This window comes from Ambystoma mexicanum, chromosome 5p (assembly GCF_040938575.1).
Source record: "Ambystoma mexicanum isolate Mex_15411 chromosome 5p, UKY_AmexF1_1, whole genome shotgun sequence".
Taxonomy (NCBI): Eukaryota; Metazoa; Chordata; class Amphibia; order Caudata; family Ambystomatidae; genus Ambystoma; species Ambystoma mexicanum.
The window spans coordinates 538,604,378-538,621,230 of record NC_090930.1 but is presented as its reverse complement, the minus strand read 5'-3'; the positions used below and the strand labels follow the sequence as shown (position 1 = coordinate 538,621,230).

Below are 16,853 nucleotides of genomic sequence, written 5' to 3'. Positions count from 1 at the left end.
CATTTTAAGATGTTCAAGACTGAATAGAAAAATGTGTTGAAGATGTTATTTGTGAAAGCCAGCACTATGGGAGCACGATTTTCCAGTAATTAAGTTGCAAAATAGAAGCACAAAAAGCTATTATATTCTTTAGGAGACTATTTTGCAAATATTGTGAACATAGAAATAGCATCTGCATCAGTAAATCGCATTAACAAACCTATTTACAATCATACAGTTTTGGCTCAGGCATTAAAATACTGGTAGACCAATTCAGTCCTAGATTGTGTTGCCTCAAAAACACTGCTCCCATATATTCATTCAGGTAAATCAGGGGATTCTTAAACAATAATACAACATACACCAAGACTTGGGTACCCTTTTTTTCGGCACATCTGCAAAAGATTTCTGTAAACATGCTAAAAAGCCTCAATCGTGCACAACCCACTTTAAGGACTCGTCCTTATACTCTAAATATTAAAAGGAATTGGATGGCAGTGGACGGACAATGTACTCGATCTTTAAAAAATTTCTAGCAAAGCTGCATGTTTTTGAAATAAAGTATACATACGGAGGGGCTTTCGTCGAAGAGACATCCTCACCAAATCGCTCCCAAGACGGTTTGCAAAACGGTTAATCTTTTGATCATAGAACCAATCCCCGGTTGTCTTCTTCAAATCCCTAAAAATGAAAGATTGTGAGAAGTAAATGATGCAAATAAGTTCATCAATCGTTATAAAGAAACACCACATTTGCCTGCAAGGCCCATTTAGACTGGACAATTGGTTGATTGCGACGCATATTGGAGGCCCGAGTCTTCCTACACTAAATGTACTCTATTTGTACCCATCATTTCTGCTCTACGTCTTTCATGCATGAAAACATGCACAATACTTTTTCTGATGTAAACCCGATCATGCATGTCTGCACACCCTCCACAACTGTCCAGCAGTATATATAGGATAAAGCCTTCTGTTCGACTTATCTCAGCTCTTCTGCTTTCCTTCAATATATGAATTTATAGTTTCTTGCAGGACCTGTGGTTTTAGATGATAAAACATTTTGGCTTCCTGACTCCGAAATATGTGTAGCCGGTCTTGAATAAGTTAGACCCAACTAAAATTGTGTAGTATTAACACAGATTTTGGCCTGTTTGTATCTCTCCCTTTGCACCACACGATATTTCCTTGCTCTAACCATGGCCTTTTCTGAAGTGTTTGGTTAGTGCGGTCTATGGAGATTTACAACTACCGTTGTCCCTGAAGTAGTGGCGGAAGCGCTTTTGTTGCCAAAGACTGCCTTTCACTCTGGGTAGTTCATAAGTGGGGTTTCTCTTCCAGGTACCAGAGGTTGTGAACCTCCCAGCAGTCCATCGCTGCCCTGCAGCCTGTCAGAGGAATCGGTAGACTGACACCTCGTTGAGGATGGGGGAGGAGGGGTAATGGGGAGGGGATTGTCCAGCAGTTGAAAGGTACTCTGCATGGGAGGTTGGGCTTGTCCATTCACCAGATGGGGTTGGGGCACATTACTGGTGAAACAGGAATAAGGTTCAGTTTGAGGATGCTGTTAGGCCCATCCCATGTGGATATTGTCATGTGGGAACACTAATGTATACAAAGTCAACAGACCAAGAAACCTCTGGAATTTAAGATCCCAAAGTAGGTGTAACAATGTCCACACTTTGCATAGTCACTGCTGGTATCAGGGAATGTTGCCTGAAGACATTCTGGGGTTCTATAGAAGTGGATCAGGATTTTGAACTGAATGAGACAGAATCTGGCATTCAAAGATACAGCTTTGGTTTGACTACATGCCTTATTCCATATGGCATCTGAAATCTGGGCAGCAAACTCAGATTCCCAAGCTACCTTCAACGTAATCAGTTCCTTAGCTCTGGCTTCCATTACATTATTGTATAATGCTGTAGCTAAGTGGTGGGATGGTGAATGGAGCCTCAGGGAAAGTGGGTATTCTGGCTCTCAGTTGTAATCTGATTTGGGAGTAATTAATTGTGGCCACTGTCACGATTCGCTACCTTTGTTATATTTCCTGCCACTTGGTGGCCTGATTTGGGGTTTATTGCCTATTGGACATTCTTTACAAACCTTATGAGACAATGCCGCAGCGATTTGGGAGCGATAAATCCTTCTTTTCAATGTCACTTCCCTTCTGGATCCATTCCAGGTTTTTGGCAGCCAGTATGCTGCTTTAATCAAAAGACTATGCTTCCCAGAATACATGGTGTGACACAGGCATGGTATCATGAGTGATGACACAGACAACAGAACTCAAGTTTCAAAGAATGTTTTATTTCAATATCGGGATGGTGTAAGGCCTAACTTGCCCTAAAACTAAGGTAGGGGATTTTCCTGCCTAAAGAAAACTGAGGAAAGTATGTGTCCATAAGTCCAAATCAAAAGTCTGTCTGTGTCAAAACCTATGCTTGCCCTCACATCTAGAAATAAACATGGTGTGGGGTTTTTCTTAGCCAACAGCAGTGAAAAAGTAAAGTCTCAACTGCTCTCAGCGTATGTGCTCCTGGGTTCCCTATCGCAAGTTCAATCCAGTTCCAATAGCTACTTGTCCCACCAGGTCTTGAGGTTACCTTCTCCGAGTTCAATACAGTACAGTTCACACAAAAAGGAGTTCTTGAGGTTCCCTTCCCAGAGACAGCGTTTCTCAGTCCTTTCAACTTCCAGGGTTCCCTTCCCCAAGATTTCACTGTAGCACGTATAATGAACATTGAGCAAGATTGGAACGGTATAAGAAAACAATGGATCCACTTGACCAGCCTTCTAGCTTGCTTTCGCATTCAATTCACAATTCTCCGTTGTTTATTCACAAGGTCTCTTGCTTGTCACCATTTAGGGCTCCCTGGTCTAGGCGCAGTTGTTCACCCATCACAGGTCACGCAACCAGGAACCCTATGCTTCTCCTGGGCTTGATTCAGAATATCTGTGACCTTCACAGTAGGGAACTCCCTTCTCTAGGCGCAGTTGTCAGACACACGATACACCCATTACAGGTCGTGCAACCATAGGTTCCCCTTAGCCTTGTTTGGTCCCTTGACAGGCTCTTCTGCTTTGGGCTTCTAATTTCTCACAATTGTATTCTAGTAGGTTAGTGTAACACTCTTCTGCATCAGTCTTTTACCTTGCCACAGACGTATGGTTCTTTCTCGCATTGGTTGTTAACATACTGAAGCGGTTGCTCAGTTTTCCATATGCTTTCGTTCTGCTCACAGTGTTGCTTACATACAGTCTGACATTCGATATGTCGGTTTAACTCCAAAATTTAGTTTGGCATTCAATATGCCATGATTTAATGCAAATAGCACTTTCCATTCAGTTCGAAAATTCCATAGCACGCGATTTCATTCAAACCACAATTTACATTCAGTTCAGTATTCAATATAATGTGGTTTCATTTAGACCGCAATTTCCATTCAGTTCGGTATTCAATATAGTTCATATTCATTTAGGTTCATGGACCGTTACTTGCCTGCGGGCCCCTGGGAGCACTCCGGTCTTGCTGTGTCCTCTGACACTCACCGGCTCTTCGCATCTTCACAGCGGCGGTTCCTGCTGCTCTCGCTCAGCTTCTCTGTAGCCAGGAAGCAGACCGTCTGTGCTCCGCTTACTCACCGGCACTTCTCTGCAAATGCTGGCATTCTAAATGGATACGGGCTGCATCCCTTCTGCTTCTCAGTTGTTTGGCAGCTCCAGATGAGGGCCTTCTGATTGGAGGGTTTTCGGTCTTGCAACCACCACGCGACTCGTTCGTTCCGGGTCCTGCAGTTCCTCCAGGATCGTTGCCAGCATTCAGACCTCCTGGTCTCATTCCACCACAGTGGTTCTCCTTCTGCATGGTTGGATCTCCTCCCTTTATACACCTGATCCTATTAAGGAGCCTCAGGTGTGAGTCGTTGGCTTGTCTTGCGTGACCATAATGAACCCAATAAATGGGACATGTCAGACCTTCAGTAATGGATGCCTTCAAACCCCTCTTCTTCGTCCCAGTACTAGAGTGATGTTTGTAATAGGAAGTGTGCATTACTCCTATTTGCTTCTTCCTCTTCTCAGTACTTAGTGGGTGCTTACAGGGGAAAATATGGCATGAATGGAAGTAGCCCATGAAGGCTGAGGGAAGGTAAGTCAGTGGGAGGGAAGGGGGGATACCATGTCTCACCATTAGATGCTTTCTTTTTGACTTTGGTGGGAGTAGATTGGAACTGGTGAATTGGGATCTACAATAGGAAGTGTATGTCCCTCGTGATGGCTTCCCTTGTTTCCCACTCCCAGAATGGTTTCTGGGATAGGGAGTAGATATTGCTCCCCCCCGCTGTTCTGTTCCGGCCCTAACGTTTTGTAAACCTGAAGGAGGGAAGATGGCACAGGGTTGACCATAACCCATAAACTTAGAGGGAAGGTGGCGTAAATCGTAACCATGATGTAGGGAATACTGTGCCACACCCAAGGGTATTCTTCCTTCAATCCCCAAGGACCCTCCACTCAGGTGATCCTCCCTCCCCAGGGTTGGGACAAAAAAGCGATAACCCTTCCCATGCCACCTGAGCAAAGGACACCCGGGGAGTAGAGGTGAGAACACCCTCAGGTTTCTCACACTGGCCCACTGCTTCATGTCCACCCTGGCAGGACAAAGTTGGGTTGAGGATAACCAGCACCTGTGGCTGGCAGGTGCTAGCAAGCAGCACATCTGAGTCTTGTGCTCATTAGGCAGTTTTAAAACCCTCAGTTTTCTTCAGTCCAGCTGTGGTCATTGATGCAGTGTTACCGTTTGTGACTGGGCCCTTGTTCCTGGTTCTTAGCTTAGTGTCTAGTACCTAGTTTCTTATTTCCTGTTACCTTTTCCCTGGATTTCCAATTTAGTGTGATTATTAGTATTTTCTGCTGCCTGGATTCCCTTTCTGTCTTCTTCTGTTTGGCAGTCAGCACTTCCCAGTGCTTTCTTTTTTCTGTGCAGCCCAGTTTGTCTGTGTTCTCTATTTCTTTGACTTTGCCTTTTTTTCTGCAGTGCAAACAGACTCCCCTCATTTATAGATTTTCCATTTTGTCCCATTCTCCTTCCCTGAGCGGGGAGGGGGAAGATTTTGCACTTGTCATTTAGTTTTCCCTTACATTCTCTTGGAGTCTGTTCCTGGTTTTCCCCTTGCACTTCTCCCTTTGTTCCGCAATTGATTGTTAGATGTAGTGTGCTGATGTATCCAGCTCCTAAGTGAATGCCTATGTTTTCCTCACTGTTCTGTAATCACTATTCCTACTTGTCCCTTGTCAGGAGTCTTATGTATTAAGTTACCACCCTATGCTGTTCTAGCCTTTCTGGGTCCTTGTTTGATCACAGGGTTGGTGCGCTTCGCTGACATTTTAGGTGTTATTTCTCCTCCACGTGAATATGGTCTTTAAGTTATGTTACAATACCATCAAGGGTGTCTGCTCACAGATCCTGTTGCTTGTCCTGTATGTGCAGGGCTTAGCGCTGGCATTACCAGTTAAAGCAATTGTGGGTGAAGAGCTTGCCGACTTTCTTTGTGATCATAAGGAGCTTCTAAGTGCTTACCCCTGTGTGGAACCTGAGGGCGTACTCACTTCTCCCCCTTGGTCCTACTCTCAGGAGGCCAGGGAAAGGCCATGGCTTTTGGATCCCGACCCTGGGGGTGGATCTGCGAGGGAGGATCACCTGAGTGGAGGGAAATTGCACAGTGGGAAGAGGAAGTCTTTTGGCGAGACACAGTATGATGAACCACAAGTGGTGGCTGAGTCAAAAGACTGCAAAGAAAGATATGAAACAAGAAACTCTGAATTGGCCAAATAAAAATAAACCCGAGGGACTGCGGGTTAAGAGAAAACCTGTGTTGGCACAAACCAGAAGAATACAGAAAGCATAACAAGGCACACAGGGGTTCTGGTTGCGTGACCTTTAATGGGTAGACATTATAGTCCAACAACTGCACCTACACCGAGTGACCCCTACTCAGAAACAGCCAAGGAAAGGAACTTGTGTTTTTGCAACAGTGGTTTATAAATGAAGAGACAGAGAAATCTATGTAAACTATTGAAAATCCTGGATTACCAAATATTTGAACTGTTGCGGTTTTGAAAGCTAGAAGATTTGAACTGCTTTTGGTTGTTGAAAGCTGGAAGATTTGAACTCTTGTGGAAGGGAACCCCACAACTATATGAACTGTGTTGAACTCTTGGGGAAGGACACCCTGAGACCTTTTTGGAACTGTTCTGAACTTGGGGAAGGGGAGTAGAAGCCAAGAGCTGGAAGAAGCTCTGAACTTTATTTTGAACACTATTTCTTTTGCTGAAGACATCCCTCAACATTGTATACAGTTAGTTGTGAGGGCAAGTATAGCTTTTGGCCAAAGACAGACTTTTGATTTGAACTTACTGACCCAGACTATCCTTAGTTTTCTTTTGGTAGGGAAATCCGCCTTAGTATAGGGCAAGTTAGGCCTTAATCCAACCTGACATTTAAGTAGACTAAAGCTTTTGATTCGATAGTTAAATCTGTTGTCTTTGTCTTACTTCATGATGCCTTCACACCCAACATCCTTTTTCATATAATTGTATTATCACATTATACTTGCACATCTTTTGTTTTCGTGTACATGTATCTTGATTTCTGAGTGTATGCTGTTTGACTCAAAGATATTCACTGTATGATCTTGTGCACATTTCCCTTGCCATATTAATTTCCTTTGTCCTCTCTTGACAGCCATTCCCTAATGTCCAATTTTGTCCTTGAAATGCTCCATCCGGGAAAACGTTAGTATGTGGTCTTGACCATGACCGCCACCGTTGATACAAATTGTAAAGGCGTGTGTTAGAAATGCTACTTCTAGTTGAGTGGCGATAGGGTGCTTGGGTTTCAGTATATTTTCACATTCTTTTCCAGGCAATGACAGAGTAATGCACCAGGAACCATGTTATACCTTGTCAAGTCGCTGGATATGACAGATGAGTATTACGTTCATACAGGGCTGTTTGTGCTCACACAATCAGTACATGTGGTGTTGGCTGATTCATATCGGACCAGGGATTGTGTATTGTGTCTGTGGTCCCAGATAATAAGCTGGCATGTCCATAGAGGCCAAACTGCCTTTGTCTAGTGGTCTAGTCAACGTATGTAACTTCATCCGAGCTTGCTTTCCAGAACATAGTTGCTTCCCTAGTGTTGCACTGCATTGCAAAAATACATCTTGTGGGAGAGGGCAGGGTATGTTAGTGACGAGATAAGAGTAGATGGGTAGGACCACCATTTACAGAATATCCATAACAGCTGCTAAAATGGACTTACACAACCAGCCCTGTGTGAGGGTTCCGAGAGATCACCCCAGTTGATGAACAGGGTAACTGACTCAGTGTAGCCAAACCCTATCAACGTAACCAAGGACTGAGCAGTAAGGCAGGCTTCTGGAGATAATGGGTGTAGTATGTGATGAACCCATGGATGGCGTCACTTCTCCCCTAGGGAGAGCTCCTTCCCATGAGCCAGGGAGGTGAGGCCACTACGAAATAGTCCCCCTGTGGGTGGTACTCGGCGGGTGGATCTCATGGGAAGGGAAGCCCTATATGGGATGAGTGACAAACCGGGAGAACATGACCCACCTAACCCCAACCAGCCTTCCTCACTAACCCCCAATAACTCCATCCTTAGTGTTCCCATCTGTTTCCTTTAAACCAGTAAGGTAGGGAGTCCCGAGACAAGAAGAGAACTGACTAGGAGCTCTCAAGATCAGTACTGAGACGAGGAAGAGATGTAGAAGCATGGAGAGCACCACTGTGAACCATACTGAGCAGTCTAGTATGTATAGTCTTCCTAATGGCCAAGGCACAGCCTAAATAGAAGAGGGAAATTCAAACAGAGACAGATCCTCATAGGAGAAACCGAGAGCTGTGGGGCACACAGTCTGGAGCCAAACAAAATAATCAAGGATAGGAAGTTTACCCATTGGCAGAGATGTCCCGGAGAGCTCTGCCATGGTCGGACTGTGACGGGGAGCAGGAAGACGAACCGCCAGCTGAGCAAGGAATCTGGAGAGCATGGTGCACCTGGGACGCAACACCCAAAAGCAGGAAGCCATTGCAGAGCTGCTGCAGAGTTTGGACGCAGCAGGTCTCCAAGCAGGGACAAGAGACCCAGAAACAGCCGACAGACACCAGTGAGCAACCAGAAGAGGTTTGGGAAACCAGGAGGCTGACTGGGAACCCCGTGAGACTATACCACAGGAGTGCACAGCAGAGCCATTTTCTTTGTGGCAGTCCCTGGCAGCTTGGGAGACCAGGACTGCTTAAAACCCAAGAGAAAAACCAAAGGGGTCTGGGACCCAAGAGAGAGAGAAGCCAAAACCATAGGGGTTTGAGACCCGAGAGAAAGAAACCAAAGGTGTCTGACACCCGAGAGAAGGAAACCAAAGGGGCCTGGCACCCGAGAGAAAGAAGCCAATACCACAGGGGTCTGGGACCGGACAAAAAGAATACCCGGCAGGATAGAGAACCGGGTATAACTATTGAGAATCAAGAAGGGATTGGGATCTACACCCAATAACAAACTGCCTTAAAAAAAACGTTGTGATAATCCTAGTGCCTGGCAGGATAGTGAACCAGGTAGGCTGTAAACATTGTGAACATTGTAAGAAATACCAGGGGAAGGGAGACATACCATTGTGGAAAGTGCAAAGGGAAGACAAGTCATTAATTTGGGCACTGTAAAAGCTGGAGAAAGACCATGGGAAGGAAGACATGCCCCCGGATGCTTGTGGACACTGAAAAAGGAGCAAAGAGGAGGGAGTCCTTCTCTTGACATTGACCAGAATCTGATAAGGACCAGGAGAAGAAAGGCACTTGTCCTGACATTGGAAAAACAGCTCAGAAACCTGAGAAAGGTCAGGGGTGGGGGAAGAGTCATCCCCCTAACACAGACTTTTGATTTGCATCCCTTAAGAAGAATCTTCTATTTATATCAACCAGAACTTTTGGCTATCATTCAGGCAAAAGAAACAATTTTTCTGGATTAAGAAGACCACCCCTTTTCCTTAGTTGAGTATATATTCTAAAGGATGGAAGTAGGTTTTTGGACACAGGACGGAGGACTTTTTTTCTTTACACTGACATCCTGACATATTCCTTAGTATTGGTTGAGGAAGGGAAAACCCTCTTAGAACTAGGGTCAGACAGGTGTTTCTGTATTATTTTCTTGCCAATAAATGTCTATAGGCAGTAACATGCCTCCCATGTGTCGGTCTCCTCCTTCCACACCCTTACAAGTAGTACAGTTAACCACACACAGAGCACCCAAACCTAAGCAAAACAGCTACAAAAATACAATTTAATTAGGCCTTTACTCTGGAAGCAGGCACAGCTATTATGAAAGCACCTTATAAACACACATACATATATAGTTGGTGATCTCAAAGTGAGTTCATCCACACTATACACTTAAAAGAGTAAAAGTAGTACAGCAAAGATTATACATGTAAAACCGTGAACAGTAAGTGAAGAAAACAATGCAATGCAACTAAAAACCAAATACTCTGCCGTAGAACCCTAAGGCCCCTATAACGTAAGCAGTGCTTTCGTACAAGTCAATTAGTCCTAGTGTCTCTTAAAAAGGCAATATTCCATGTATGTACCTGCAAGTACTCACAGACATGTTTTAGCGAATCCAAAAGGCAAGTATAGTTTCAGATGTAAAGCACTTAATACGATTGAAGATAAGTAAATTCAGTTCAGGGGCACTCAGCCTATCCCACCAAACATAGGGTTGGCCCGCAGAGGGAGGGCGGGTGGGATGTTTGGAGAGCCTTGGCAAGAACCCCACTGAATATGACCAAGCAATGGAGAGTCAGGGAGTGGACATTTTGTCCATACAATACTATGGTGGGAGGGGGAAAGAAAACAGGTATTAAAGCGCATGTCTTAAACGCCGAGATCCTAAATGGCCATCCCTAGGACACTCTGAATCGCTGGGGCCACGTACTTCTGTCAGTGGTCCAGTTGCATAGTGGTCCAGGTGCTGTGGGTGCAACATCTGTTTTCGGCTTTGGGATGGATCCGGCTGGATGGCAGTTCTGTGTTTCAACAAGACTGTTCCAAGTTTCTTCCAGCAGCATGGTCCAGGCATCTCAGGACTGCAGCCACAGCAAGTGCCACAATGAGAGGAGACCCCAGGATATGACCGAGCTATGCTAGATGACCTATTTGCAAGCGTTGCCTATTTAATCTTGTGTTAAAGTCACCAGCTATTATTCAATCTGTCACTTAGTCTTTATGGCCATCAAAGTTCGGAACCATATATTATAATTAGAAAAGTATTTCTACCTTCTAAGTTGCCGTTCACCAACACCCAACTACCATCAAAGTCTATCTTTGAGCATAACAGCTGATTTGTGTATTAAGGATGTGTAAGAATCTATGAGGACACCAGGTATATACAAATATTGTGCTTTCGAGAGAGGCAAGGTGCGACGCTCAGATCATAAGGATCTTCGCACCATGTCCAATTGCGGAAGATAACGCATTGTGCCGTCTGCTCCATTTCTGGTGACCTCTAACATTTCACGACATGCACATGGATTAAGTTACTTACCGGAAACTCCTTTTCTCCAGCATTGGCATCTTTCATAGATTCACATGCTTTGAATATTCCTGTCGTCAGGCTGTGAACTTCAGTAACAATAAAGCAGTTTCAATGGAAATACAAGTAACTGCACTCACTTTAGAGTGCTATTAGACTCCAGTTGGGTCATTTACCCTTTTACCAATAGGAAGTACCTCCCTTAGCTCAACCCCTGGACGCCATCTTCAAATTGAGAAATACACAATCTATGTTTGTTTTACACTACACGGCCACACACCAGGATTGTATCCCCGAGAACCGTTCGCCTACCCCTCAAGTAATCTTGCTAGATGACACCTGATCATTCTCAATCGCCACTTACTGCACGTCCCAGGTCCCTCAAGATCCTCACCTGAAATGTGAACGGGATGGGCTCCGCGATCCAGAGACGCTTGATTAAACAACTACTCTCTAGACACTCCCCCGACGTGGCCCTGCTCACTGAAACACACTTGGCGGGAACACAATGTACATTTTTTCTGCGGACCAACTATAGGATAGCCTTCCATGCGGGATATACCACGGGATCCAGGGGCACCCTTATCCTTATACATAAGCGCGTCCTGTTCGCATTGCATGAACTAGAGCGGGACTCCCGGGGTTGCTACGTGTTGGTCCTAGGGACACTCTGGGGGGAAACGTATGGGTTGGTCTCAATCTACTCCCCACCGGGACTGGGGCAGGAACTCCTGGACGAGCTGACCACCATTATCGGCAAACATCACCCGATAACTGGTTCCTGGGAGGCGACTTTAATGATGTCATGTCGAATACTACGGACCGCTCCCATCTTAGACAGCGTAACATCCGCCCTGGGCCTCTGTGACTTGTGGCGGAACTGCACTTGGAAACTAGGGGCTATTCATTCCATTCAGGAGCCCATGGCTCCCTCTCTAGGCTTGACTATCTACTCATCCCGCACTCAGGTCTTTTCAGGATACTCTCCGCGGATTTACTTCCCCGGGGAATCTCAGACCATTCCCCTCTGATGGTGGAGTCACGGCTACAGGGTACAGCTCCCCCGAGAACGTGGCGGCTGAATAACTACTATCTGGGCTGCCCGGAACTGGTGGATTGCCTCATGGAAGTCTCAACCGAGTACTTCGAGATTAACGATACCGGCGAAAATTACCCAATAGTGATCTGGGAGGCCTATAAGACTGTGTTGCGAGTAGAAATTATCTCCTGGACAGCAAATAGGAGGAGGGAGTGGCTCCGGAAGATAAGTGAGGCTGAGGCGGAGGCGGAGGCAACCCATCGGGAGAATGACCACACCCTCGACCCAACCCCTCAGACCCACACATCCCTTAAACGTGCCACTGAACACCTCTGCAATCTTATGTTGGATAACGCCAAACAAGCCCATTGGGAATCCAGAGCTAGGATATATAAGTTGGGGGACAAAGCAGGGAAAACGCTGGCTTGGTTGGAAAAAAGGGACGAGGGACAGCGTTGTGATCGGGAGATCATCACCCCGCAGGGTGAGAGATGCCGATCGGACGCTGAGATAGCGGAAGCGTTTGCCCAATTTTATGCCACACTGTACCAGGCCCCGACTGAGTCGTTCGACCCAACCCTTCTCGACAACATAGTAATCCCCACCCTCTCAGAACAACAGAGGGCGATGCTGGACTCCGACCTCTCGGAAGCTGAGATAGTGGAAGCGCTGGCTCAATTGCAACCAGGGAAAACTCCGGGCCCCAACGGGTTCCTGGTCGAAATCTGGCAGAAACTAGGGGGTAATAACACAGCTCTTCCCCTGCATCAGATGCCGCTGGACGCCCGGGAACAGGGTTCCCTCCCACAGGACCTATGCAAGGCCATCATTGTAGTTTTTGTTTTTTTTAATATATTTTTATTTTATTTTTTAAGGTCAAACAAACACACTACAACCGTTTCAAAACATAAAAAGCATCATATTTCAACACATTTTCAAACTCCCCAACTCCCCCCCACCCCCCCTTTAAACTAGAGCCAGTTCTCACATATTATTTACGGGAACATCACTGGGTGGCCCACTACCTAGACTGCCATCAACCGGGTCCTCTGTCTCGTTGTCAACCTGGTGAGGGTTTGCCCACGAGGCCACCAATTGCCGCCAGGCCAACAAGGGCCCTACTTCTTCTTCGCCCCCCCTGGTGACCGCTTCAAACCAGACTACGGATTTGGCTTCCGCCCATCTCAAGAGGTCTGTCCACCACAACTCCACCCTGCGTCTATGGGCCGCCTTCCAGCCCATGGCGATCCTACGTTTGGCCAAGACATAGGCCAGGTCCTTCATCTTGCTTATGTGTTTCAAATGCCGGGGTCTAGGGAATAGTCCAAGCAAGCATGACCAGGCCGATTCCACATCCAGCACTACCCCCCCGCCAGCCAGTTTCGTCTTGACCTCATTCCAAAATCTATGCACCTCCGGGCAAGCCCAAAACATGTGTAGCAGTCCCGCGTTCACCTCCCCACACCTGGGGCATTGCTGTATAGCTGATCCCTCAAACTTTGCAATCTTCCCGGGGGTTAAATAAGCCCTGTGGGTAACATACAACTGAAGCTGTTGGAATCTCGCATTGCGGGACACCTTTTTATGGTACCTCTGGGCCCGTTCCCACTGCCCATCTGTCATGGGTCCTCCCACGTCCTCCTCCCAATCTTGTCTCAATTGGAGCAACTCCTTTGCTGCCCTTGCCCGCAGGAGCTCATATATCCTCGATATTTTGTGCCCGCCCTCCGATACATCGTACATGGTTTCCAGGGAGGCATCTTGATCCTCCGCGAGCACGGTCTCCGGCCATCTTTCTCTAGTCTTTTTCACCAGCCTAGTGTAGTTTATATATTGGCCACCATGTACTCCTGTCTCTTCCTGCAGCTCCTGAAAGTCCACCGCCTCCCCTTCCTGCCATATGTCCCCGAGGGTGGCTAGGCCTACCTGTTCCCAATATCTGCGGACCGATTCAAGTAGTTGGGAGTCGCTCCCACACAGAGCCGCCAAAGGGGCTTGCTGGGAGTATGGTTCCAAATCCCCCCCCATCTTCCATGTCCTGTGCCAGATCTCCCAGCCCAACCTCAGTAACCGCCCCTTGCCCACCAGTTTATCTCTACTCAACCACACCACTTCCATCAGAAAGTATGGGGCTGTATCTTCGCGCAGGAGCCTGGCTTCCGCCGAATCTTCAGTCAAGAGCCACCTGGCCACGTACTGCAACTGCCCCGCCAGGTAATAGAGTTCGAAGTTAGGCAGGCCTATCCCCCCCCTGTCGCACGGGTTCTGGAGCTTCCACAGAGCCACCCTATTCCTAGAGCTGCCCCACACAAAACCCCTACACATGCTGTGAAGTTTCGCGAATAGGCTTCGGGGTATCAGAAACGGGACGTTTGTAAAAAAGTGCAAGAGTCTAGGCAGGACCACCATCTTGAACATGGCCGCCCTCACCATCATGGTCAGGGGCAGTTTGGACCAAAATACCATACTATTCCTAATCCCCTCTATTGCTTTTTCCGTGTTGTGCTTGTGTTCTGTCTCGATCTTGTAGTAAATGTTTATTCCCAGATACCCAAATGTTACGGGCTGCCATGGTATTGGCAGAATAGGCAGCCTCTGCACCGGGACGTTCCTATATCTACCCAAAGGGAACAGGCTGGACTTTCCAGGGTTCACCGATATACCGGAGAGGATGGCGTACCGTTCTATCACCTCTAGGACATACTGTAAGTTTTCTTCTGGATAGCGTAAATAAAGGAGCATATCATCCGCATATAATGATATCAAATGCTCTCCACTGGCCGTGTTTATGCCCACCTCCCCATATTGTTGACGCAGGCATATTGCCAGCGGCTCTAACGCCAGTATATATAGCATTGGTGACCAGGGACATCCCTGTCTGGTCCCCCTGCCCAGTTGCCAAGAATCTGAGACCGTGGACCCTGTCTTGACCCTCGCCATCGGGGTGCTGAAAAAACAACTGGACCCATCTGAGGTATCCGGGTCCCACTCCATACCCCTTCAGGGCCGCTTTCAGCCAGGGCCATCGTACCGTGTCGAAGGCCTTGACCGCGTCTAACGACACTATGGCCAGCTCGCCCGTATCCTCCTCAGTTTGGTCCATGACATGGTGTAGCCTCCGGTGGTTGTCGGTGATGTTCCTGCCCCGAACATATCCCGTCTGATCTGGGTGTATCAGTTTCTTAATCACCCTTTTCAGTCTATTAGCCAGCACCGCCGTGAGTATTTTGCTGTCCTGGTTGAGCATGGGCAACGGTCTGTAAGACACGCACTCCACGGCTGGCTTGCCTGGTTTCAAGAGTGGGATGATTACGGCCTCACGGAGAGACAACGGGAGTTCTCCCTTCTCATAGGCCTCATTGAAAGTGGCAAGCAGTGGCTGGAGCAACTCTTTCTGGTATGTTTTGTAGAACTCGCTGGGCAGCCCATCCGAACCCGGCGCCTTGCAAGTGGGCAAGTTCCGAATCACTACCTCCAGCTCATCCGAGGTGACGGGTGCGTCCAACTCAGAGCGTTCTAGATCATTTAAGGTGGGCAGCTCAATGTCCCCCAATGTGTCTAGTATGTCTTGACCCATATCCTCCCCCGTGTCCTCATACAAGTGTCTGTAGAACTTAAGGAATTCCTCGTTTACCTCTTTCTGGGTGTTGCATATGCTACCTCCTTCGCCCTGAATCTCACTAATCACCGAGCGGGGGGTCTCACTCTTGTACAACCAAGCCAGCAATCTGCCCGGCTTATCGCCCCCTGCGTGTATCCGCTCCGTATATTTCCTGTAGCTGAGTCTGCACAGTCTATCCGAGAGTGCACCACAGGACGACTGTAGCTCCTCTACTTTAGTTCTGTTATCATGAGCGGTGCTCACGCAGCGCGTGAGCTCCTCTAGCTCTCTTTCCGCCTCGCGGAGCTCCCTTTCAACCCCCCACTGTAGCCCTTTGACTTGGGAAATAGCTACCCCATGCACCACCACCTTAAACGCTTCCCACAGTGTGCCCACGGAGCTTACGCTTCCCGTGTTTTTATCAAAATATTCTTCAATGGCGTCTCTCAGGCCCTCCCGAAACCCCTCATCCTGCAGAGCCTCGGTCCTAAGTCTCCACGTAGGGATCTGCGGGCGTGGGGGCTGGTGTCTCCAGTCTACCACCAAGGGCGAGTGGTCCGACAGCACTCGGGCCTTGTATTCTGCTCCTTCTATTTCTCTCACTATCCCGGTTGTTACAAACATGTAGTCTAACCTTGTGTACAAATCATGTGGCGCTGTGTAGTGTGAGTACTGTCTATCCGTGGGATGCAGCCTCCTCCACGCATCCTCCAGGCCTAGGTCTTTCACTAGGGTATTCAGCGCTTTAGCCGCCGGTGCCATTTTCCCTGCCCTATCCTTGGACCTATCCATACTGGGGTCTATGGTACAGTTAAAGTCCCCCCCCACACTACCGTACCCCCCGCCAGCGGGCCAAGTTTACCGTAGAGGGTCCTAAAGTAAGCCGCTGTATCGTTATTGGGGGCGTACAAATTTATGATGTGTATTTCTCTGTTTTCCAAGAGACCCGTTACCACCACCATTCTACCCTCCGGAAGCAAGCACTCGAAACGGCACGTGGGGCGCCACCCAAGTAACGATCCCTCTGGCATACGCTGAGTATGCCTCCCCCACAACGGTGCCCTTCCATTTCCTCCCGACCACCTCCAGCCTTTCCCTAGTGAGGTGGGTCTCTTGCAGCAGGGCTATGTCTACGCGCATCCTCTTTAAATACATCATCACTTTGTTGCGTTTAAGGTAGCTGTTGAGGCCCCGTACATTCCAGGTCACAATTCTGAGATTACCCGATGCCATCTAGTCGGTCTATCTCCGTCCCATCCCTCCCCATAATGTTCCCCATGTAGGGTCGTTTCCTGGCTCTTTCCCTACTATTAACAAGCCGTGCCCCCCTCCCCCCTTCTCCAACCTCACACCACTACACACAACTCCCACCCCCTCCCCACCAACCCCCAACAATAGCCCAGCTCCATCCCTGGATCTCAGGCCTACCCACGTCTGGACCCGTCTCGTAACCAAGGACAAGGACCCCGCGGGGTGTCACCAATCTAACAGTGACCTAACTAAGTATACTACTATCGGGTACAGAGGTTGCTCCCTAGGAGCTCCCAGTCATCTGTTTAGGAGAAGTGAATTCAACGGGACCCGCCGGCAGATGCCGTGACTTCCCCCTCACAAGCACAATATCAAACTATA

The 16,853-nt window shown here is 47.7% G+C and overlaps 1 protein-coding gene across 4 annotated transcripts in view; it reads right to left on the bottom strand.

Moving 5' to 3' along the window:
* The window catches only part of SYTL4 (synaptotagmin like 4), a 1,339,985-nt gene that overhangs the window by 794,360 nt on the left and 528,772 nt on the right, over positions 1-16,853 (bottom strand). For all 4 annotated transcript variants that reach the window (XM_069612955.1, XM_069612954.1, XM_069612953.1 and 1 more), the window contains one exon: positions 551-660. In XM_069612955.1, the coding sequence (XP_069469056.1) occupies positions 551-660 (110 nt within the window). The remainder of the gene's footprint in view (positions 1-550; positions 661-16,853) is intronic.